Below are 23,977 nucleotides of genomic sequence, written 5' to 3' on the forward strand. Positions count from 1 at the left end.
ACGTTCCGTTAAGCAGGCCAATATTACGTCACTTACTTGATGGCAAGTGTAACATTGGTCTAAATTTCTTGCTCTGAGGACAAAATTGATACAATTCATTCAATAAGGACTAAAATTAAACCGTGCCCATATTATAGGGACCAAAAGAGGAGTAGGAGATAAGCCAAAGTTAAATGAAACCGTGCCTATATTCTAGGGACCAAAATGGTAGATAAGCCAAAGTTAAAAGGTTATTTCTGCAAATTCAGGTAAAAGCCCATTCCACTCCCAGGCTCTTAAGGGCCAAACCAAATGCTTGAATATGATTTGTCTTTCTTCCTGGATAACATTCCTACGTCGACCAATCACCTGAATGAAATTATCAATGATCCACATTACTGTGAATGACATTCCTAAGAATGAGATAACCGTTCCAATTTTTGGATTCCTGCTATGAGTGCTATCCAAAAACAGCCAAGGGGTGAACGTTTGTTTTAATACATCTACCTATAGCTTTCTTTAAGCAGTACTATTGTTTCTTATATGGCTAGAAGTTTGCACCAAAAGAATCCCTAGCCATGGAAAGTCAGCCATAAATATCGTATAGTAATATAGACATCCACGAAATCAAGCAGAAGTTTACCCTAGATGCTACGATCTGTGAAAGGCCTATGACATCGAGTTAATCCGTTCCTCATACATTGGTACATAAAAGCTCTTTCTCTAGGCTCGGGGATCACCTTTTCTAGTTTCAGTGCATTAGAGCCTTGTACTTTGCAAAACGTACAAGTCTTTTACGCACTAAAATTTTGGCATTAACATTACCCTTTTCCTTATTCACAGTTCCAGCATCAAAGATCAAGCCTTACAAAAACTGATTTTATACTGCGCCAACCAAAACCCTAAAATTGACAGTATAAATAGGAAAGAGAGGGCTAGCAATTGAGAAACTGAAATTATTGAAGTTAAAGAGAAAATTACGAGAAAACACTACCGGAACTGGGGGACCTAATTTGGGGAAGAAGCCAGTTTCTCCGCGAGCTTCTTGTCACGCCTCTCCATGGCCACATCCCACACATCGTTACCAATGTGCTTCGGCTGCAATTTTCCGTATAAAAACCAACAAAAAAAAAAAGAGATCAACAGCCGATTGATTCCGACGCAAAAAACAAAACAAAACAGATCTAAGCAAGAATAAAGGATTCAATGAACTGATTTGAGATACATATACGGAGACAGATGGGAACAAACGTGTGTATATATAGGAATGAAAGGTAGATAGGGATTACCCGGCCGTGGGCGGCTTTGTGGATGTAGTACTGAGCATTTCCCATGACGCAAAGCATGCCCGCTATGATCCCGAGAGGAAGTGCTGCTTCCAACCACACCAACGACATCTCTCTCTCTCTCTCTCTCTCTCTCTCTCTCCTGCGACCAACTGAAGGCCTCCGGTTATTTATGGCTTATGCCCATCACTATTTTATCCCATGGGGGTAGGGACTATTCTATCCCGGATAGAAGACGCGGAAGGAAGTTGGAGGTAATTGCAAAAAAGCCATCGTTTTAAAACAAAACCCTCAGCTATCGTACTCTTCTTCCTCGATCTTCATCGTTACGCCTATCTCTCTCTTCTCTTCTCTCTACGCCTGAGTTATCGGCTGCGAGGAGAAGACCGACCTTGCGATCTCCATAATCGAAGCAGGTATTTCTTCGTCTGTTCTTCTTCTTGTTTCTCTTCGTCTGTTCGATCTTCTTCTTCTTCTTCTTCTTCTTCTTTTGTTCTTGTTCTTCTTGGAGTCTTCGACTGGGTTTTCGATCAAATATATTTCGAAATAGGTTTTCGACCGAATAGATTTTGAAATCTAGGTTTTCGACTAGATTTCGATTTGAAACCCTATGTTTTCGACCAATGGATTTCGAAATCTAGGTTTTTGACCAGATTTCGATTTGAAGCCCTAGGTTTTCGTTCGATCTGTTTCTATTTCTATTTTGGCTTGAACGAATGGACTGACGGGAGGAATTTTGGTTACTGATTTTTCTCTTTATTTTTTCCATCTAGTAAAGAAAAATATTGTACGATTTACAAAAGTATGGTGTGAACTACTCCATGTTCTGTGGCAATTTTGACAAGTAAAATACAATTTTATCACTGATAATTGAAAACCAAGTACTAGGCATGGTTAATTGCTTGTAGAATGATCAATGATAATTGGAATGCCCAGAAATTTGTTGGAATGCTTGAGAGAGGGGGAGAGAGAAATAGTCCTGAAATTAATCCCGAAAATTTAGTGAAAATTTAGTGACAGAACCAAACATTGGATTGGACTCAAACATGGGATTTGACTCAGCATGGGATATCTCAATATTAATCCTACGCGAATCAAATAGGGGATTGTATTGGATTCAGGACTAAATTAGTACTAGGACAAATAATTCAGGATTACTAATTCCAAGACTATTAATCCTGTCTGTTTTAATCCCCTGAGAGGCCTAAACTATACCACAACAACACACATTCATTCTTTAAATATATACATTCTTAACAGACAAAAATAGGGACCCACTTTATACACTTTATGTCATATAACACACAAATTTTAACGCAACTACTAGAGATGCTCTAAGGGACCATAGTACCAAATGGGCTTTTAAGTCTTTCCATTGAATGAAAAGTTGGTAATTTGATACATTGAATCAAGCACTTTGTAATTATAAGATTGAACTGATTTTTTAATGAAATCATTTGAAAAAATATTGGAAAATTAATAAACAATTTGGATCAAAACTCGTAAATGGCCCCGCATGCACCTGGGTTCAAGGTTGATCGGTACCCGCAGAATTATTGTAAAACGATTTGTGCAAAAGTAACCATTCTCTTGTATCAACTCTCCCAGATTTCAGTGAGAGAGAGAGAAGTGAAGAAGGGAGGGAAGGATGATCGGAGTGGGGAAGATCAAGCAATACACCAATGTCCTCGACAAGCCCCTCAGCAAGGGCAAACAAGAGGTAAACACTCTCTCTCTCTCTCTCTCTCTCTCTCTCTCTCTCCGTATAGGTTTATGCATATATGGCTGTAACCGTGTACAAATCCTGACGTTTGAGAGGTACCCATCACGATTGATTTCCAATCTTATTCCGCGATACAGTAATTAACGTTTCCCAATTTTTTGAGATCTGGCTACACCCAGTTGATTTCTGGACCGGGTGCCGCATTTGGTTGTTGACGAGAATTTGGGAGGGGGGGCAACTGTTGAGCCTTGGTTTTGGTTTAAATGAGAAGATGAAAAGATTCAGCTGAACTGGGTTTTCTTGATATGTTAGGGCACAGATCAGTGACACACACAACAAGAGATATTTAGGTTTAGAAGAATGTTGTGTAAATCTATATCTGTATTAAAACTATTATGCGGAAAACAGATATAACATGATCTTGAATTCAACACATCTCAAGAACAATAAATAACGTACCTTTGTTGGCCATCGAGATTAGAAGGAACAAACCCCTTAATTAGAAACACCTTAATCCTTGGCTCACCTTCTTCTCTATGTCTCTACTTTTCTAGAATACCCCAGTACTTTAATTGATGGAAAAACCGTAGGAATAAGGGGTGGGTGTTCTACCTTTTATAGAGGAGAGAAGAGGGCCTTAGAGATAATTATTAAAAGACACCTAGTCCATCAAGGTCTCTTTTATTATCAAGAGTTTTTCTTCCTCTATAATTCTAATTAGTTATCGTAACGAACCATATCACTTCAGGCTTATCTCATAGTGTAGTCCCACATGCACAAAACGTGGAGGCTAGTGGGCCACACTAATAGGAAAAAACTAACATGTTGATGTGTTTATTTTTCTTACTTGCACAGATCAGTGCGACACACAAGATTTTAGTTCAGCTGAACTGGGTTTTCTTGATATTTTAGGTTCAGAAGAATGTTGATGTTGATAATGAGTTTGAAATTTCAATTTTTTATGGGAGGGAACTGAGAGTATGTACAAGCAAACATACGGGCAAACACATTATGTGTGTTGGTTGAATTTATTTCATCTTTCTTGAATTCTTACAGGTCAGTTTGAGTGCATTTTCGTTCTTGTTTTCGGAGCTTGTTCAGTACAATCAAACCCAAGTCGACAACATCACAGAATTGGAAAGAAGGTAATCATTCAATCCTTACCACACTGGCATTTTGATGACTCCCTTTGATGATACAGATTCTTGGGGGGACCGAGTTCCACTGTATTTCTAAACCCAATTGGACACTCTGTACTATTTTCGGATGTGGGGCAGGTTGGAGGATGCAGGCTATGCTGTTGGTGCAAGGGTATTGGAACTTCTTTGCCATCGTGAAAAGGTATGCGCGATGGGTTTCATTCTCAACTGGAATATTTAATGTGACGGTATGCTTTTCAAGCAATTTCAAGAAGTGAAAAACTGTATGATGGGGTAAAAGTAGAGTTCGTGATAATTAGAGGTACATAGTATTTGATCTCTCTTATCTCATAAGTAGCATGTGCAACATCTAAATCATATTGGACTTGGGACAGTGTCCATTCTGCAAGTTTACACCCATCACATAATAAAATTGTTCAATTACTGCCAGAAAATTCTGTTACGTAAATAAAGCTTCTTACGACGAATTCAGTGACATATGGGTTGGTATGCTCCTAATCTTTTGGGTTGTGTCAACATGGGATTTCAACGTGACATTGGTTTTAGCCTTTTGTTCATTGACTGGGATTCCAGGATTTTGGCTTTGAAGCTTTAGATAAAGGAACCCACCTGACAATGGACAACTAAGACTGTATTGTCATTGTCATTTTAGCTGTTCACTTACCTCATGTGATTGCTGAAGGTGACATTTTTCTCTCAAAGTTATCGTCGTAAGCAATTGCTTTTTTTTTTTCTTTGCAATATTTGCTGGAATATTTTTTCTCTAACACTTTGGTGTTAATTTAAAGTTTTTGAATGCATTTTCTGTGTTCGGTTTTGAACTTCTTGGAGTTTTCCTGTGCATACCAATTTTGCATCTAGGAGTGGCAAGGAAACTGGTAGGAATTATATTCCCAAGCCATAGTTTCGTGGAAATTAGTTATTGTGTCTTTCGCATTATATTTATTTACTTAACTTATGGTTTTTGAAACAGGCAGGCAAGTACGTGTTTTATTTATGTGATAGTAATAAGTAAACCTCATGTTGTAGGGAAACAGAAGGGAGACACGATTGTTGGGCATCTTGTCTTTCGTACACAGCACAGTATGGAAGGTGTTGTTTGGAAAGGTAGTGATTTCTTGCTCTCCTTTTGTACGCAGCATAGAAACAGGACATCCTACTCCATGAGCTAAATTGTGAAGTATCATTTATGCATGTTCTGCTATTCCTATAGTCTTCACATAACCTATTTAGTGTGTCATGAAATGTAGGAAGATTTCTAATCGAACATGAAAGCATGTTTTAGTTTACTAAAATAATCTTGAATCTGGATATTGGTGGAATTATACTAAGAGCATCTAACTAGAACTTTAGAATGTCATGGGTATTTTCAACGAAGTTGTGCTGCAGTAATTAAAATTAAAGCATCCTCATCACAGTGTTTGATTCTGGTGATATCCACAACCACACTGTTGATACATGAAGGTTATGTGTAGTAAGAACACGACCCATAAGGATTCATACCTTTGCAATGTATATTAGTCTATTTCTTGAATGCTTGGCCTGACCTGCAGCCGTGGAAATAATCTTACAACCGAGAGCAGTAGCTACATGTCATATATCTCCAAGCCAAGGGGTTGCCCTGGTCATCAAGGCATGGGATTTATGTGTTTATTTCCTCCTAGGTCTCAGATTCAATACCTCCTTGGTCTATATGGGGATCTGCCTCGACTTTCATTGGGGCTTGCACTAGTGGATATTGGGATTGGTACCCTAGAGATTTGTTGAGGTGCGCGTCAGCTGGAGTCATCCAAAAGAAAAAAAAAACATTGTCATCTACGTGCAATAATTGGGAGAGGTCTGCTTATTTTTGTCGTGATCATGAAAGTTTAAAATGTGTTTTATTTAGAGATATTGTTCTATGACGTGTCTCCACCTTAACTGAGGTGGTTTTAGAGCCACTGCTGAAATAATTTGGACTGCAATCTTGTGTATTTATCATTATTACGTTCCTGGCAGCCGCAGGTTCTGTCATGTTAGACCTGTTGAGTGAAATGGACCTGTCAACATTAGACGTCTCTGTCTCTCTAGTGGTTTGATTGAGCTTATGTCGGTCTTTAGGGATAAAAGGGGTGCAGGAACTTGTCCAAAAGGGGATGAAGTGGGTGTTGAGACTTGTTTTATATGTAAATATAGACGTTGAAACTTGTTCTCGACGTGACACAATCACTGTTCAACGGTGCTTGGTAAAATGTTGGAGAAATAGGAATAGTCTAGGTTATTGAGTTGGATTTAATTTAGGTGCTCACAAACGACGAAGAACCATTAAATCTAAGTTGCATATTTTGGTTAAAATCAAAGGTTGAGATGAGGACTTGTGTTGTGTGTTTTTGATGTTCTGGTTAAACCTCTTAGTGGCTTGGATAGTGAGGCAGCATTTGTTTGTGAACCCGAAATGGTTGAATAGGCTCCTCAAATGGCACAGTATGTGGAAAGTTTTTATCTCAGTTGGGATTCTTGCATTTTGATTTGAAGTTCTGGTTATAATTTTATAAATGGCAGTTGGTTATGTTTACTTTTGTCACAAGTAGTGTAGAACTCCCTTTGGGTGGTTGTTCTTAAGGAAGCCCTTGTGAAGTTGGTTTTCACCCATTCTCCCCCAAGTTTCTGCTTTGCTATTCATGCTTTTGGCTCTTTCTTGCCTGTTTGTTGTTCTTGTCTTCTTAGTTCCATTTCAGCTTACTGTTTTCATTAACTGCTTTGCAAAAAAACTGTTGAAAGTCTCTTCTAATCGAAGAATTTTAATCTTTTTTTTCGTTTTCATCTGCCTGCTTAATCCACTGCTTTCTGCTCTATCTCGGCCCTATAATCAAAGAAAATTAGGCTGTTTGGCATGAAAGTGATCTGCTTTTGCTAGCCTCTGACCCGGGAAAGAGATGAAGATATTAGGACTACAGACCTTAAACTTAAAACTATGGAAATGTTTAAACGATATGTGGCAAGTGTTTAGTATGCATGCAACATCTAATCTTGTGCTAAGGAAAAGGTCGGTATGGTATGCAGATAGCCATGCTTCCTCATGTTTTGAAGAATGCTGTCTGGCAAGCATGAGTAGTGACTGCTTTAGCTTCAATTACCTCCATTATGTTCCACACATGGAGGCTAAACTTTGTGTGAGTTGCACACGCTATCTGACCATCTTTCCACTTCTTCTATGATATTGTACAGGTAGCTGACTCACTTGAAAAGGGCACTGAACATGAAGATGAATACATGATTAGTGAGAAGGAGCTCCTTGTGAATAGGTGACTGTTACTTCCCATTGGCGTAAGACTGTCTATACATGTTTAGTTGATGTTGTATGTTTGCATTGCAGATTTATTTCGATACCAAAAGACATGGGTACATTTAATTGCGGGGCCTTTGTGGCAGGAATAGTTAGGGTGTGTACTGCCCTTCCTTCATCATCACTAACTGTTAAAATGTTGTTAAAAGATCTGTTGAATTTATGTTTTTTTTTTCTTCTGTTTGAAGGGTGTTCTGGACAGCGCAGGTTTTCCTGCAGTAGTTTCAGCACATTTTGTACCTGTTGAGGGTCAGCAACGACCTCGGACAACCATTTTAATAAAATTTGCTGAGGAGGTAATATCTAAAAAATGCATTGTAGGAGTATCATTTTTCTCCTCCAATATCTTACGCAACTTGCCAGTGATTCTGTAGTTTGTTTGATTTTTTATTGTGAAGTATCCTAATTAGTTAGTGTGGAGCAACTCCCCCATAGAAAGTATATATTGAAGTAAAATAGCCATGCGTGCATCTCTATGAACATCTTACCTGGGATACACATAAGCATTCCATATTGACAGGACCAAGAATTTTGAACTGCTGTTTCCTTCTTGTTATTCATCAAATCCTCTTTTCCTAGTCTCCAAGGCATCAATCGATATGGTTGCTTTCTGAAACAAATGTCTCCAAGAAAGGGCTTTCTAATACTATGTTACCAGGGAATGCTACTACCCTAGCGAATTGCATACCAATATGAACGTTCCGAAACATGGTACACTTTCGTTCCAAAACAGTAAATTTAGCTATCCAAAGCGACCGCAAATTTTTTCCCAAAAAATTTACTTATTAATGTAAAAATCTAGAGAGAATGGAGTTTTGTTGAGAGAAAACGGCAAAATTCAGTCACTATGTTCCTAGAAAAGTATTTTGCACGAATAATTTGAAAAATGATACTTAATTTCACTAAATGTTTTATCCCTTGGAAGGGTAAATTTTGATATCTATAGAAGCCTATCCCTAGCATTCCACAATTTATACATGTGGCTTACCACGTTCCCGTTCCTTTTACTGGTACAATCTGCATTCTAGGTAAAATAGTTCTAATATTTCTGATTGCTTTCTGAAAAGCTTCAGCCAAAAGATGATGGTTTTTGAACATAGCTTCAGACTTCCATTACATGGATAGTCAGGTAGATACTTAGATGATTGAGATGTGTTGCTCGTACTTGAACCAAGAACCACGTAATTAAGAACTCAACTCTGCCATGGAGTCTCTGTCTTAGTATTCTCTCTTAGCAGCTTTTTCCTTCTATTAACCCAGCACATAAGCCCTTACCAGCCAGGTTGGGCATTGGGCTCACCTAAAGTCTGACTGATTTAAGGTTTAGAACATCTGGTGTTTGAGAATTATGATAAGCGTCATCCTTATTCACTGAATGAGGTTTTAGAGTATGAGCACTAGGACGAATTCCTTTCGAAATGCATAGCCCAATGAGAATTTTTGGAGATCTACCGATACTTTCTTCTTAAAATATCTCAAGCAGAGCATAATCCCCTAGTTTTATGACATGCCTTCAGTTTTGTATTGACCTTGTATATAGCCTGTATTTCTTTTGTGTACTTTAGAATACTCTCTCTCTCTCTCTCTCTCTCTCTCTGATGCGAGTAACTGAGATTTGGCTTTGCAAATGAGTTCCTAGATACCCATCTTCAACACGCTTACAGAAATTTCTCAATGAGTTTGCGTTTCTCCCTTTGCATGTTTCAGGTTCTAAGGAGAGAAGCAAGGCTAGGTTGATCTTGGGCACGGGTGGCTGATTTAATGTTGTAAGTGATCCACAACAATATAGGAAGGAGGCTGAAATTTGGTGCTGTTTTATGGAACCATCCAGGAAATTTGCATGAAAATCCTGTCTATTGTTTGTTGCTTTTGGCCATTCAGATTCCTTTCAATAGTTATCCTCTGATTGTGTAAAAAACCATGATATGTATGAAACCCAGGTTGATTGTCTATCAAGTGATGGATTAACATAATGAATTCAGGTGAAAGAGATGATATAATCTGAGTGGTGGATGTCTTGATTTTTTTTATGTGCATTTGAGGATGAACAAATGATCCAATTTGCAAATGTGGCCTTACTCTTTTTATATAGTGTTAAAAGTTTGGTCTATGACTTGATATACATTTTTTGGAATGCACTAATGTACTTATTGTTTTAAGAATTGGCTACCTGTTTGGCTGGGATTTTTGGCTACTTTGGAATTATAATTGTGTGCGAGCGTGCCAGAAAATGTTTGTAATTATCCTTTTCAAATTTAACTTATAAAAAGCCAAACTTAATCAGAGGATTTGTCCTTTGAAGTATCAAAACGGCACAATGATTCACTAGAAATTTAACAATCAGAGAGAAACAAGATACCTTAATAAACTCAAAATAACTTGCTTTCAAAATGATCCTTCAATTTCGAAAGAACAAGAACAGATTACAATGTAACTACTACGAATTACTCCTAACTACTTTGAACTAAGTCTAAATCCTAATTTACTGCCTAAGAACAAACCAAGCATGGCATAGTTGTTTGTTGATTTGTCTAGGCCTTTTCCTTCTACAATTCCTTCTATTTATAAGCAAGCTCTTGGGTCTTTTTAACGGCTTTCAATCTCCCGCCAAGCTATCTTCGAAGTCACTCTTGTTTTTTAATTCAAACTTTCCCTCCAGAGCTCTTGCTTGCAACTGTTCCATAGTGGTTCAGTTAACCAACTACCTCCACTTTCCTTGATTAAATCGTGTTTGAATTAAGCTGTTTCATGCCCAAATTTCAACTTCTTTGATCGTGCTCAATGAGCATAACCATTCCAGTTAAAGATATTAAAATGACACCGTTTGTGTCCCTGGGCTTCGAACTGCATGTTTCTCTTTATTCATTTCCTTAGCGACACTTGGCAATGACTGCTTTTACCCACAAAACAACAATGAATTAGTTAAAACGTCATCGTTCCTTTAAGTGCATGATTCCATGCATTTCAATCCACACGTATTCTGTTTTGTTCAATGCAAATGGCCACTTGTCACTTTCTGATTGAGCCAATAAATTTTTCATGCAAACACTACCCAAGTATAATTTTGTTCACCCTCCTTTTTCATGCAAACACTACCCGAGTGTAATGTTGTTCACCCTCCTTAAAAGAGGGTGAACATTACCCTCTCTCTTATTGGTTGAAATTGTGTGAACCCCATTACAAAATGATATCATGCTTACCATGCAATACATTTTTTAATAAGCATGATATCACTTTGTGGTGGGGTCCACATCATTTGAATCAATAAGAATGAGGGTAATGTTCACCCTCTTAAGTGGAGGGTGAACAAAACTCAACTCAATACTACCCAAGAGGCAAGATCTTCTGTGTCGACAGTCGGAAAATCCCTCAGCACAGAGGCATAGGAGTTTTCATGTTAGCCAGCATATAGACGGAGTTGAGATGTCTTGTAGTACAAAGCAATTCACGTAGCCAATTTTCCGTCACTCTCTATTTGACTGAGCACAAAGGCAAATATTATTCACGTAGTGGATTTCCATTGGTAGGAACTCAAGTAGTCGGGCGGCTTTGGAAGCAAGAAATTATATAAATGTAACCAGTTTACAAGGGTTACAATCAATAACAGAGCTACAAATATGGAAAGGGAGCCCTAGCACTATTAAAAACGTGTTGGTCTCCTGTATCTGGATGATGAACAAAAGATATCAGTGCCTGCTTTGCTAGCCGATGCACCTGACGAACATCCTTGTGCTCAATCTTTGTTATCCTGCAGAAAGATAGTTGTTCGCTTTCTTTGCCAATTTTGCGCAACAAAAATTTGTCAGTTTAATGGTAGTCAGTTTGTCCTGCTATCTGCAATATGGCATTTAGACAATCAGGATGAATATATGCAACAGTTTAATCATGGGCTAATGTGGATCACAAGGAGAATGGCTAAGAGCTCCGTTTGCAAAAGACCATAACTATAGCATGAGGTAGAAAAGGATCAGCTCGGCGTACCATCAGTGAGAATGGTACAAAAACCAACATTGCTCCAAGGCTGATCGGTCTTCCACGCCCCATCCACACAAAGTTTTACCATTCAGTGTTGAGCGATTGGAGTTTGGGCATGTGGTTTGATAATGAAGGAGGGATTTTTGGGTTGAGCCATCGGTCTGACGATCCGTTGTTTGTCCTGTGAGGATCAGAGAGCAGCCTTCTTGAACTAGAGAGCCATGTTAGAGGCAGAGGCTAAGACAGAAGCTGGGATAAAATCGGCATCAGATAAGACTTTTTGGTTTCGCTATTTCCATATGGCCTAGAGGATAGAAATGAAAGAATAAAAATGATCTTTGTTGGTGGAAGAGTTCGTGAGGCTGATAATCCAGTCTATCAAACCAGTCTTTGAAAATGAATACATCAGGCAGTGCGAGGTTCAATAAGGGAAAGATGCCAATGTTCCAAACAAGGATTGTAGTGGTGCCATGGCAGAAAAGGTGCTCCAGCTCCTCTCCTCCTCTCTAGAACAAAGGGGGCAAAGAGTTGGAAGGTGTTGTAATTAGGATCCAAGATTGCGTTTGACTGTGAGGATACCTTTGACGCATTTTCATAGAAAAAACTTTGATACGCTGAGGCAAATCTAAGGACCAAATGTGTTTCAAATATTATGACCCTTGTAAAGAGCATTAGGAGGAGGCTGGGAAGAAACCGCATGCTTTTCATCATAAAAGGAGCGATAGCCTGATTTGGTAGAGTAATGAGTCGAGGTGGTAAAAGGCCAGACATAATGGTCAGGGCAAGGGCTGTCTGGGAGGTGAGTGGGCAAGACTTTTGAGATTAGCGGTTCGGGTATTAGTTCCTTGAGACACGGAATATTCCACTTGAAGTGATCGAGATTGCTGGTACACAAAAGACTGGAAACTTTGAGGTTATCAGAACCTGTGAATGGCAGGAGTTGATAATCTAAAGGTTTAGTGCAGGAAGGAATCCATGGTAGGGATCTTATTTCTCGCCACATATCTTGGTCAATTGGCAATCGAGAATCTATCAATTTGGTTTAGTTGAGTGGCCAAAAAGTACAAAATTGCACCATACCATTCTATACTTTACTCGATGGTTAATTAGTTAGGTTTTATGGAAACAATTTAGGCAAGACGATAAGAAAGGAGTACGTAGCACATTTCTTGTGAAATGAGAGAAAGATAATGCTTATACCTAGGAACACTAGTGATGGCAACATGGCGGTTTTCTGCCATTCCTCGACCTGATCCTAAAATACCACTTGGTTGAATTTGGGGGCCGATTTACTCGCCCAACCCGGCCTTGGAGAAATGGGGGAAAAGTGGGTATGATTGTTTATCCTAAAGGTAAATGGAAGATACTTATAAATACTTATAAGATAGTATTTAGTAATAAGGGTAAAAACAAAAGGGTAAATATATGATTTTATAAACTATAGAGTGTCGGGGCAGGTATCAGGATGGGGAAACATCATCGCAAACTTTATCCGAACCTCATTGGCTGATTGTAATTTTTTAATTTTTGCCCTGAACCTAACTCGGTACTTGAAAAAAATTTCGGGGTAGGACAATTGCGTTTTCGGTGGTGAATAAGTTTTGAGAAAGAATTTGTTGCAATCAAATTGTTAGCTATTTCCGATAGTGAATAAGTTGTTAAAAAATGTCAAGTCATTTTCGGTAGTGAAGAAGTTGTAAATAGGTATATGAGTGAAAAAGTTATTGAGAAAGAAGTTGTTGTTGACAAATTTTTAGTTAGTGTGAATAAGTTAAAATGCCAAAACTTGTTGATTAGTGTAAACAAGATGGTAAAATGATCTATGTTTTTTCACCAAAAACTTAGTGGAAATGCCACGTTGCATCGCGATGTACGGACAAAGATAAATCTAGCATGCCACTTTTTCTTCTCCTTAGTATCAATTGATTATGTGGCCCTATTCTTAGGGTGAGTTTCCCTACGGGCTAAATAAGCTTATATTTCTCCATATTTTTTTGGAACAACAAAAAAGATAAATTTATTAATTAGAGTAAATATAGAATGATTAAAAGTATGGAAAGTACAAAGCATTAGATCGAACGAAATAAATTACAATTGACACTCAATTCGTCCGCTTATCATATGCCGCTAACTATCCTAAGAACAATCCATAGTTAACGACACAAACTGCAATAAACACTTTGAAAATGATGCAACCATGAAAGCCCTCAGTCTCGACCACCACCAGAGCCGTCACCCCCTGTCGCTGACTAACCCAATCACCACTCGACGGAGAACCTTCGCACCAACAAAATCTGCAAGAGAAACCTCTGGAAGATTGTGGTCGAATCGCCAATCCAACAATGACAGCAAAGAACCCGCTTGAGACGTCGAACGGATGAAACGGGAAACTTGGAGACTCTGCATGTCACGCCCTCAATTTTTAACATATTAGTAGGACCTTTTCCATAAATAAAATACCAAATAATACCATACATGGATACCCAATATGTATTATGCCACGCCATTTCAAAGCCGATGTCCTTCCAACATAGATCCACTTATTTACAACTCGACGTTTCAAAATAATACAAAAAGGTAGTTATAAAATTTCATTACATTCTTCCAAAGTCAAAACGAAATTTGATAAAAATTACATTTTCATCTATCAAAAATATGATCGATATGAGATAATAACGTAACTCCTCTAGATAAGCTTTCAAAAGATCACTCCCCAATGCACGCCACGTACTTCAAGCTATATGCCTCGATATGTACCTGAAAATGAAAGGTTGAGTATACACTTGCCCAATAGAAATATCTCTAACTAACTCTATATGTTTATGAGACGACATTTATGAAAGGAAATCATTTTATGAACAAAAAGACATCAAGTGCAATATAAAAGAAAAGTGATATCGTTCACCTTTTAGATATCCAGAACTCTTACACTGACATCGTCCCTTCTAAATCTCACATATTTCCAAAATCACTTTCATCCAGTGTTCTTTACTATACCTATCCCAATGCATGTCCTTACGAGCTCAACCACTAGTGCTTAAGTGTTTCATAACATGCTCAACGACACTTTGAATCAAAGAACAGCCTAGGGTATCGCCCTCACACATATACACCTTCGTTTCACAAACAATCAACCTGTCCTTCGTTTCGCAAACATATACACACACACATTAGAGAGGTTCTGGGGACCCTTAAAAAAACCCTTCAAATCTTAATCTTATAGTTCTCGATTAAATTTTAATGATCCGAGCCGCTCAATGTGTTCAGAACGTGATTTTGAAGGTGGTCGCATGAAACTGGCAAAAAACTAACCGGGAAGGGCTTGATTTGAGCAGTTTTTTATTGAACCGTTCAATAAAGTTTAATAAAAAACTGTTCGGATGAAGCCCTTCCCGGTCATTTTTTTTTGCTGATTTCTTTAGGGCACCCTTAAAATCACGTTCTAATTACATTGAACGGCTCGGATCATCAAAATTCGATCGAAAACTTGGGGAATTTTTTTAAGGGTCCCCGGAACCGCACCGTGTGTGTGTGTGTGTATATATATATATATATGGGGGTAATTTTAGAGAGAATAGTACAAGAGAGGTGAAGGTTACATTGGGTTACTGGTTGTAGTTTTAGTGGATTTTTCCATCTGTAATGTCAGATCCCAATTTATTCTTTTGCCGCAATTTGAAGCTTGCACCCAGGAGACCATGAACTTACAAGGTTTTGTTTCCTAATAAAGCTGCTGCACAGAGGGCTCAAGTTCTGCAGAAGGAAAAGGAAAAAGAAGAAGCGAAAGAGGTTTCAGTTGGTGTCTGAATGCAATAATCTTTCCTTTTCAAAGGTCAAACAGTCGGCATATAGAATTAGTTTGCGTTCAGTTGCGATATCGATCCAAATCCATCCCCTATGTTTCAGACTTGTGCGATAAACTTCCCATAAGAAGTTGGGACGGAGAAAGTGAGGACGACGAGTGAGGAGCATTGAAGGGTCGGTAGAGGAGTCGTGGCAAAAGCTTCAGAGGTTCAGAGTGAGGACTCTTGATTTGGTAGGCCGATCCTCAATAGGGAGGAAGAAGCAAAACAGTGATGAGATTTTAACATAAAAAGAGTATCTAATAAGTAATAAGTCTTTTCCCTTGGTTCCGTCCAAAATTTTAACGGATTTGAGCGGAGGGGATGATGTTGATTGGTTTTGATAGTTGAGGGATGTGGTTGATGAGTTTTAAACGTAAGGGGATCATGTTGACAAAATGTGATAGTTGAAGGGTGTCTTTGAAAATAACCCTGTACATAATTCACTGAACTTGTACGAGGCAACCCTTCTATTTGTTCAAATCCTTTGTTCTTCTGTCTGCTCGCTCGCGCTCTCTCTCTCTCTCTCTCTCTGCAACTAAACCCTTCAACCCATTCGAGTGATGTCAGGTCACTACAATCACAACTTCTCGCCAGCTAGCGCTGTTTCTCCACAGATTAGAAGCACCCCCGATGTTCTTGACAGGTATCTTTTCATCCCTCTGTTCGATTCTATCGTTCTCTTTTCTGGTTCTGCTTTTCGCTTACTCTGAGATTTCAATGGTTTCGTGGTCACGATCGATGTGGGTCCCATTCCTTTTTTTTGTGTGTGTGCATATCGTGTGTAGTAATCACTACTTTTCGGAGCTGTTGGTTGAGCATCAAAAGATTGCCCCCTTCGTGCAGGTACTTCCCATATGTAGCAGACTCTTGAACCAAGGTTAGTTTTTTGATTCCCCCCTTATCTGGGTATCATCATTTTTCTGAGTTTTGGATCTAGGTTTTCTGTATCTGTATTGGGTTTACACTGCATTACTGGGTACTGTACTGTCTTTGATTGTGTGCCAAAATACAACTTAGACAAGTTAGATCCCACTGGATTGGTTTTAACTTCACGAACATGGTTTTGGTTTTAACTTCATGAACATGGTTTATACATCAAAGATTTGTGTGTAGAGCATTGGCTCAATTGGATGCACATCTGATTTGACTTTTTTGCTTTCTCTGTGAAGTTTGAACTTTCAATTGAACATACTTTTGTGGTTTTGCCGTTGTATCTGGGGTACTTAATTAGCTAGATGTATAATGGGAGTCAGCTATGTGATTACTAAAAGCCTAGTGGGAGATATTGATGAAGTACCAAAATGACCACCGTGGGCATAATGAGGTAATCAACGTATTTGCTGAAAATGGACGATGAAGGTCAGGGGTAGTAGCCCCACTGGATCCAATAAATTGTGTAAAATTTGAAAGTTGTTTCATTGCTGCTATGCAAACCAATAGTGTATGGTGTGGTGACCTTATTTTCTTACCATACTTTGTTTACTATTTGACGTATGGCATATCCACAACCACATTTTGTTTCAATGTCTTGAACAATTTTACTGTATCAAATTAAGGGGTATATGTGTTATGCCAGGAAAATGTGGTAACCGTAGCATATTGATGGAAAGCACAATCTATTTGTGTGCTTCGCACGGGGATGCTTTGGTTCCTAGGTTCTTTGGATGGATATACTGGACTGCTTCTTTGGTATATATGACTGTCCAATCAAAGCATGCCCCAGTTTTCCATTGATTTCGTATGACGGACAAGGAATGGACTTGTGACCACTTAACAGCTGTTCATATCATCTTTAGTTTTATGACTGACTCAATGGCAATGTTGAGATTTGATATTTCTTTTGGAATGTTAACGTCAAATAGATTTGGGGTTTGTTCAAAAATTATTGGTCTGTAAGTTTCAATGTTGAGCAAGAGGAAGATGTAACATGTATCACTTTGGGCTCGAATTCTATTGGCCTACGGTTCGCATGGACTCGGGTACAGCTGTCAGGTGCGGATGTGTGAAGTGTTCCTATACCTTGGATGTTGGGAAATGGAAAAACTTTATACTGCTGAATATTTTTCTTTATTTTCTTGGATAAATGACATTTACGAGGTTCCACGGAGCAGTTCATGCATTCTACATGAGTAGTAAGCGTAATGCAACTGTAAACTCAAATCACTACATATGATTCGATGTGGGTCTAGCCATGATGTCGGACATGTATCCTTATCCTTACCAATTGTTGAGTGTCCAACTTAAACATATAAGAGAGTCCATGTAAGTATGTAACACAACTTTTGGGTTTTGGTTTTCAACGCTTTGATTATTTAATGGCCCTTGCCGACTGGAAAGATAGTGTGGCATAGCTTCATTAATAAATCATTGGCCATATAAGGATTTCAGACTGTGCTGGGCTGGGCTGACCCAAAATAGGTGGTTGAAAACAAGAATTTGGCCTCGTTTCTCCTTGGTAGAAAAAAAGGTCATGAACTTGGTAATTTCCCATTGGTATGAGAAATAAGGTATGGCATCCTACATTGGGTGAACCAGATAGTAGGTTATGCATCACTGCCCGTTTCTTTATGTTTCTTAATTGAAATCAAATACTGTTTTTCATTTATTTTCTGATGATGCCTTTCGTTAATCTTCTTCTCTTCCTCTTTCTGTATTAGCACTTCCACGCCTTACCTTGTTCCTCATCTCTCCTCCTTTTTGAGTCGATGACTGCATGTTGTTTTCTATTCCTTCCTGCTTTAGTCATATATTTTCTCTAATTTTTCTTGGAAAGTTCTTATTTCTGGTTGTAGAGGCTTATATCCGCATTTGATTTATCTGTTATTTTGTACAGAGATTTTACGGGTTTCTGGAATGACACCCAACCAAGGTTTTGGCGAATGCGACACACTGCGACATAGAAGCCCCAGTCCCATGGCTTCTTCAAACTTTATTTCAAATGTTTCAGGGACGGGATTGGGTGGATGGAATAGCCTTCCTCGTGAGGTAATCTGGTATTCTCAGCTATACTACGGCCTGAATTTATGTCTGTTTTGATTCCTACTGAGAACTTGCTTCAGCCGTTATGAGGTACACCGTACGCTTAGCTCACAATATGCAGCAACCTCATGTGGCTACATTTCACCAATGCCCACGCTTTCTCCTGCACAAGACGTACACTAGCACTGCATGCACAGACATTGTACTTGATTGCTTGTGTCCACACCTGAAGGAAACCGTAAATATTTAATCCCATCTCTCTCTTATTATCAATGTCGTTACCTAGCAGTAAACTGGATAATGACTTTTTGTTGGATTTTTAGGAGTGTGAGTTGTTAATAGCATCTCCAACCCAACTTCCTCTAAAATTCTATTTGGACGGACTAAAATAAAATTTTTTATTCAAAAAGTGAATTAAGAGGTTTCCACTATTCATGTTCACTCCAATCATACATCTTTATATCTTATTTTTCATCCTCACTTTTACTCCAATCATGGTGTACTTATTTCTCTTATTTGATATTCAAAAAGTGGTTTTGGAGGATCCTCCATTTTCGTTTCTCATACTCCACATTTGGATCAAACTCCATTCTCTCAAATAGAGGAAAAAATAGAGGGTGGATTGGAGCTCCATTTTCATCTAAAATGGAGAAATGTAAGCAAAAATGGAGATATAGAGTGGATAGAGATGCCTACTTGATTGCTTCTCTTGGGGATTTTGGTGATATGTATGAATTATATACATAGATAGATATATGCATATACTTATGTTCGTGGTTCATCTTTACTTGGAAAGAATTCTTATGGCAGCTGTGGTGCAGCCACTAGAGGCCCACTGGGGGCACGGGCCCTCACTCTATTTTTTTTTTTTTTATAGCTTTAGTTTTACCTGAATTAAATAGTTCACCCAACTCACACAAATACACACACATCAAGGATATTGTTTAATTACTCATAAATAGGGTGAATATTATTTACTTTATTTAGGATCCATACTAGGTCTCACTAAAATAGTCAAATACATTTTTTAATGTCATAACCTTTTAATCATTTATGTTAAAAAATCTCAATTAGATATCTATAAGTGCTTAATTAAACTAGCTAATTTTTTTGTTTAATTCTTAACCAAAAATTTAGAGCAAGACAGGTGCTATTCGATCAAATATTTCAAAATAAGAATGCTTGCTTGAATCGTTATTAGAACATGCCCCGCGAAATTAATGTTTCTGATTGTTGAAGTAAAAATTTGGCGTGAACTGTACGAAAAGTTAGTAATATTCGCCCAGTTTAAAAAGTGAGTAATGTTAACCCATCTTGTAGGTGGGTGAACAAAATAGTAAGTCAACCTGAAAACTCCCCCTCGTTTCTCATGATGTAACATGCAAGCTACTGTGGCATCACCAAAAACCATCAAGTCGTGGGTCAATGGGATGTTATCTGAGGTTGGTTATTGAAATTTTTATTTCATAGCGGCCTCACTGATGCCACTGTATGGCAGGCAAGTTGACTGGATGGTGGGGAGTAAAACGTGAAGCATAAATTTTGACTTCTCCTAGATTTAGTACAATGCTGTAAACACCATAAAGAATTGGTTTATACAAGATGTCTTGCATTTCTTTGATCGTCTAATTTACCATGTGACATAGGAATGAGTATTTGTTCGCAGTTTTTAGAGTGACCCATGGCAAGAGTTGTCCTGTAACTGTTACTAGTTTTCCGAATTGTTGGTAACCTCACTAGGCATGCGTGATAAGTCCAACTTCACTCGATTTGCGCATCCGTATTTATTCCTATGTGTTCTAGTTCTACTTGCTACCAAAGATTGGATCAACATCTGTTCCTCCTCAACCTAAGAGAGTTGAACCCAAGATAGTTCTGGTTTTGAGCGCCCCAAAAACCCAAAAAAAGAAAAGAAAGAAAAGCAAAGAAAAAACACCCACACACACATGCAAGGAGAAGAAGACTATGTTCTTGGCTCTAAGACACTTACTTACATAACAGAGATTGGTTGGAAACCCTGGAATGACGATGGACTGGCAAGGGGCGCCCGCAAGTCCTAGTTCATACACTGTGAAGAGGATTTTGCGCTTAGAAATTCCGGTGGATACATATCCAAATGTAAGTTTCTGGTTTCTATTCAAGCGTAGAATCACGTTCCATTTTATGAAAACAAAATGCTTCTTTAATTGAAAGATCTTTAACTGTGATATTGACTTGTCGATGGATGGTAGTTCAATTTTGTTGGTAGGCTTCTAGGCCCAAGGGGCAATTCACTGAAACGGGTGGAAGCTACTACAGGATGCCGCGTATTTATAAGAGGAAAAGGATCTATAAAAGATCCGGATGAGGTATTATATGCATGTATGAATCCTTTTCTTTTGTTTATTCTATTGCTCTAGTGCTCAATAAATTGCATTTTTTTTTTTTTTCAATCTCAAGGAAGAGAAGCTAAGAGGAAGACCAGGCTATGAGCACCTGAATGAACCACTCCATCTCTTGGTTGAGGCAGATTTACCTGCCAATATTGTTGATATGAGGCTAAGACAGGCACAGGAGATTATAGAAGAACTGCTCAAACCGGTGGTATTTATCTCAACCCTATTTTTTCTTTTCCATTTTGTGTGGAGATTCTGTGTTTTCCCCCCAACCTAATGCTACCCACCTATTATCCGCTGTATGCACAAATTTACTGAGAAAGGACAGTGAGTGACCAGGGGTGACTCTGAGGCTGAACTTGTGGGGTCGGCTGACCCCATGGAAAAAGCAAAACAGAAATATGACCCCTCCCATAATGCTGTAGCACACTAGCACTTAGGATGATTTTCCATCATCGTCCAAGCATTTTGCACTTCCCTGCCTTGCCTTGCCTTATGTTACTACTGCCTTCATCTCTTTATCTTTATTCAAGGGACTTACTAACCACTGCCCGCTACGCTGTGGATAATATGCATATAATGTCAAAACAATTTAGAATTTCAATATTCATTTCCTAGATATCAATACAAATTCACAGATATCAATACACTGATCTTGGATATTGATACACTTTTTACAATTATCCACCATTTAGTGCGCGGTGCATAGCATTTTCCCTTCTTCAAACACGATTGACTTGGGATTTCATATTATTAAAAGCTAGTGTATCTGATTTCTCAATTTGGGAAAATTATGATTTCAAAAGCATACGTTACTATGTAAAATTGGTAGAATGCATAATCTATATATTGATTTAATAGTCCATTTGATTAAAAGCTAGGGTCTGTAGTTTGGAATTTGGGGAAATGCATGATTTGCGAAAATGTACGCAAGTGTTGTGAGAGTGAAAGTATGTATAATTTATTACACGTAGAAACAAATAGATTTGTATGCACTTTGCATCTCAAGCTTGTAAATTACCTCATCCACAACTACTAATGGAGTTGCCACTGTGAGTGACAAGGTGGTAAAAGTGCCCTGGATGAGATCAAATTCCTGCAAATTGAAAATCTACCAAGAGGATTTTGGATATAATTTTGAAGGAGAATTATCTGGTTATGCTATAGTAATGTTTTTTTTTACCTTGAGATATGGGCCTTAAATATCGTAGTCATGGTTTGTTGTGTTCTGCCTTTTGGTTTTTGGCAAAGATTTGCAAAGTTAGTGCTCATTCTTCTGTTTGGAGAGATTTTTTAATAGCCAATTTGGAGGTTTTAAGACCAGAATTTCGATATTTTTGACCCAAGCGGTCTGAGCCGCATTATCTTTCCAGAATGTCCCTGGAAGAAATTTTCCAATATGGCAACAGAATAATGTAGTAGCCTTTGGAATTCTCTTTAGCTATTCCTCCCGAAAACCCGTAGTTACCAATGTTTAGCGATGTAGCATCTTAAGGAATAGTCACTATGGCGTGTGTCAATTTTTGTTAGCTCATTTTTCTATATTTGATCTTTGTGCAGGATGAGTCACAGGATTATATTAAGAGGCAGCAGTTGCGTGAGCTAGCCATGTTAAATTCCAGTTTCAGAGAAGATAGTCCTGGGCCAAGTGGAAGTGTCTCTCCTTTCAATACTAGTGGAATGAAACGTGCAAAGACGGGACGTTGAGAACTCATCCTTATCGCTAGTCAAAATGATATCTGCTCCTGGCTTCCTAGTCATGGTTGAGTATACCCACCATAATACCTCAATTTTGCGTAGCTACCAAACCCAAAAGGAAAAAAGTAAGCTGGCAGTCCGTGACGAGCTCTGTGGTTGGTGAATTTTCTTTCGTAAGTGCTATTTTGCTTTCTTTTTTAAGACAATGGAAAAGGGGAAATTTGTTGTGGTTATATGATTGGGTCTTTGAATTTAGGTTTGGTGGAGGAGGTCATAAACTTCATGTATTGAATTTATTCTTGTGTTGGTAGTGTTGTCTAGTTCGGATAGCGAAAGGTTTAGCGGGAAAACGCCTTAGGCAAAGGGATTGAATTTTGTAGGTAGTGTGTTACATTATTTATGATTCGTTAATGCCATCTGTACAACTTCCCAACATTTGTTCAAAAAAATCAAAAACAAAAATAAAGGAATGGTGAATGGGCTTGGTGATTTGTTAAAATAAAGGAATGGTAGTGTGTTACTAATCTACTTCTACACTCAACAGAGTCACAATATCTCATCTCAAGTTACGTAGGGCCTATACCTACTACTACCGTGTCTGTGCGTATGGAACATGTTTCGGTAAAGATTTTCCGTCACAGAACTGTGCTTCTTTCCTTTGCCCACCTTGTGTCTTTCGTTTCCGTAATAGTGTTGGTAGAGTTCTGGCAGTGACTGTTACACTGCAAGCCCATTGTGATTCTAAATGGAAATTCACAATTTTCATGATCGGGTGCCGAACTTTTCATTAGTAGTAGTTGATTTTGTCTTGGCCTTTTTCTTGCTGTTCTTGTTATTTTATGACAGGACGTCCGGATCAACTTATATCTGTTTCAGCTAAATCCAGGCCCTTGAAATCAGGGATCGGGCTAATCTGTGGAATTTCAAATATGTGATCACAAACACTTACATTTGTTTTCTCATTCTCACCTCCATTCTCAACTTCCTCCTCATGTACCTACTAGCACCCACTTCCTCCTCCTCCTCCACCCGCCCAGCCCTACTCCCTTCCATCTTCCCCACTTGCCCGGTGAGCCACATGTTCGAACCCGGGCCCTAGTCTCTCCTGAACCGGTTCGGGGCCTTGCTGTACAAGGGAGCCCTGTTCACCACTGTCGGGTTCGCGGCCGGGATGGCGGTATCGAACCGGTTGATCAGGATGAGGAGGGAGATGGACCTGGGTTTTGAGACACGGAATGAGGCCCCGCGGACAGTTCTGAACACGGGCTGTTCATGGGGGTGAGCAGTAACTTGAGGTACCAGGATTTGAACGGGGTCGAGTTTTCGGTGGCGAAGTGGGTTTCTTCGCCGGTGGTTTTTAAGGGGACGGTGGTGAGTTTGAGGGGTTTGAATAATGTTGTCCGGGGGAATGTCGTTTGTGGAAATCTTGGCGAGATTGACGGGATCGCAGAGGGTTGTTGAGGAAGGGAAGGTGGCTGCAGAAGAAGAGAAGGACAAGTAATTTCATTTCAGTTAGACAGTTACCATGGGGGATGTTGAGGCTGTGTTTGGAAGTTGTGGAACGGGTGGGAAGAAAAAAAGTAAGAGAAAATCTGTACTCCTTTTCGGTTAAATAAGTCAACTGAACTTATT

The 23,977-nt window shown here is 38.8% G+C and overlaps 3 protein-coding genes and 1 long non-coding RNA gene across 5 annotated transcripts in view; 3 read left to right on the top strand and 1 right to left on the bottom strand.

Annotated features, from left to right (window-relative positions):
• Window positions 1–23,977, bottom strand: part of LOC131323202 (NADH dehydrogenase [ubiquinone] 1 alpha subcomplex subunit 1) — a 92,379-nt gene that overhangs the window by 2,495 nt on the left and 65,907 nt on the right. Inside the window, exons 2-3 of one of the 2 annotated variants that reach the window (XM_058354893.1) lie at window positions 1,269–1,385; window positions 961–1,077 (exon numbers count right to left, since the gene is read on the bottom strand). In XM_058354893.1, coding sequence (XP_058210876.1) covers window positions 988–1,077; window positions 1,269–1,376 — 198 coding nt within the window. In that variant the 5' untranslated portion in view covers window positions 1,377–1,385 and the 3' untranslated portion in view covers window positions 961–987. Of the gene's footprint in view, window positions 1–960; window positions 1,078–1,268; window positions 1,448–23,977 lie in introns of those variants that run through there. The other variant, XM_058354892.1, reaches the window with a different exon arrangement.
• On the top strand, window positions 1,542–9,446 carry LOC131323201 (uncharacterized). Its single transcript, XM_058354891.1, has 9 exons — window positions 1,542–1,681; window positions 2,874–2,985; window positions 4,045–4,133; window positions 4,266–4,329; window positions 5,178–5,255; window positions 7,356–7,432; window positions 7,504–7,570; window positions 7,662–7,769; window positions 9,181–9,446. Exons 2-9 carry the CDS (start codon window positions 2,914–2,916, stop codon window positions 9,208–9,210), a joined length of 585 nt encoding a protein of 194 aa, XP_058210874.1. The 5' UTR covers window positions 1,542–1,681; window positions 2,874–2,913; the 3' UTR covers window positions 9,211–9,446.
• On the top strand, window positions 4,338–5,118 carry LOC131323204 (uncharacterized). The gene is made up of 2 exons (XR_009199113.1): window positions 4,338–4,634; window positions 4,722–5,118. It is a non-coding gene; the product is annotated as an uncharacterized LOC131323204 (long non-coding RNA).
• On the top strand, window positions 15,752–22,761 carry LOC131323200 (KH domain-containing protein At2g38610-like). Its single transcript, XM_058354890.1, has 7 exons — window positions 15,752–15,936; window positions 16,079–16,170; window positions 18,127–18,278; window positions 20,274–20,390; window positions 20,504–20,620; window positions 20,712–20,855; window positions 22,208–22,761. Exons 1-7 carry the CDS (start codon window positions 15,854–15,856, stop codon window positions 22,352–22,354), a joined length of 852 nt encoding a protein of 283 aa, XP_058210873.1. The 5' UTR covers window positions 15,752–15,853; the 3' UTR covers window positions 22,355–22,761.

Source organism: Rhododendron vialii, chromosome 4a (genome assembly GCF_030253575.1).
Source record: "Rhododendron vialii isolate Sample 1 chromosome 4a, ASM3025357v1".
In the NCBI taxonomy this organism is placed as follows: domain Eukaryota; kingdom Viridiplantae; phylum Streptophyta; class Magnoliopsida; order Ericales; family Ericaceae; genus Rhododendron; species Rhododendron vialii.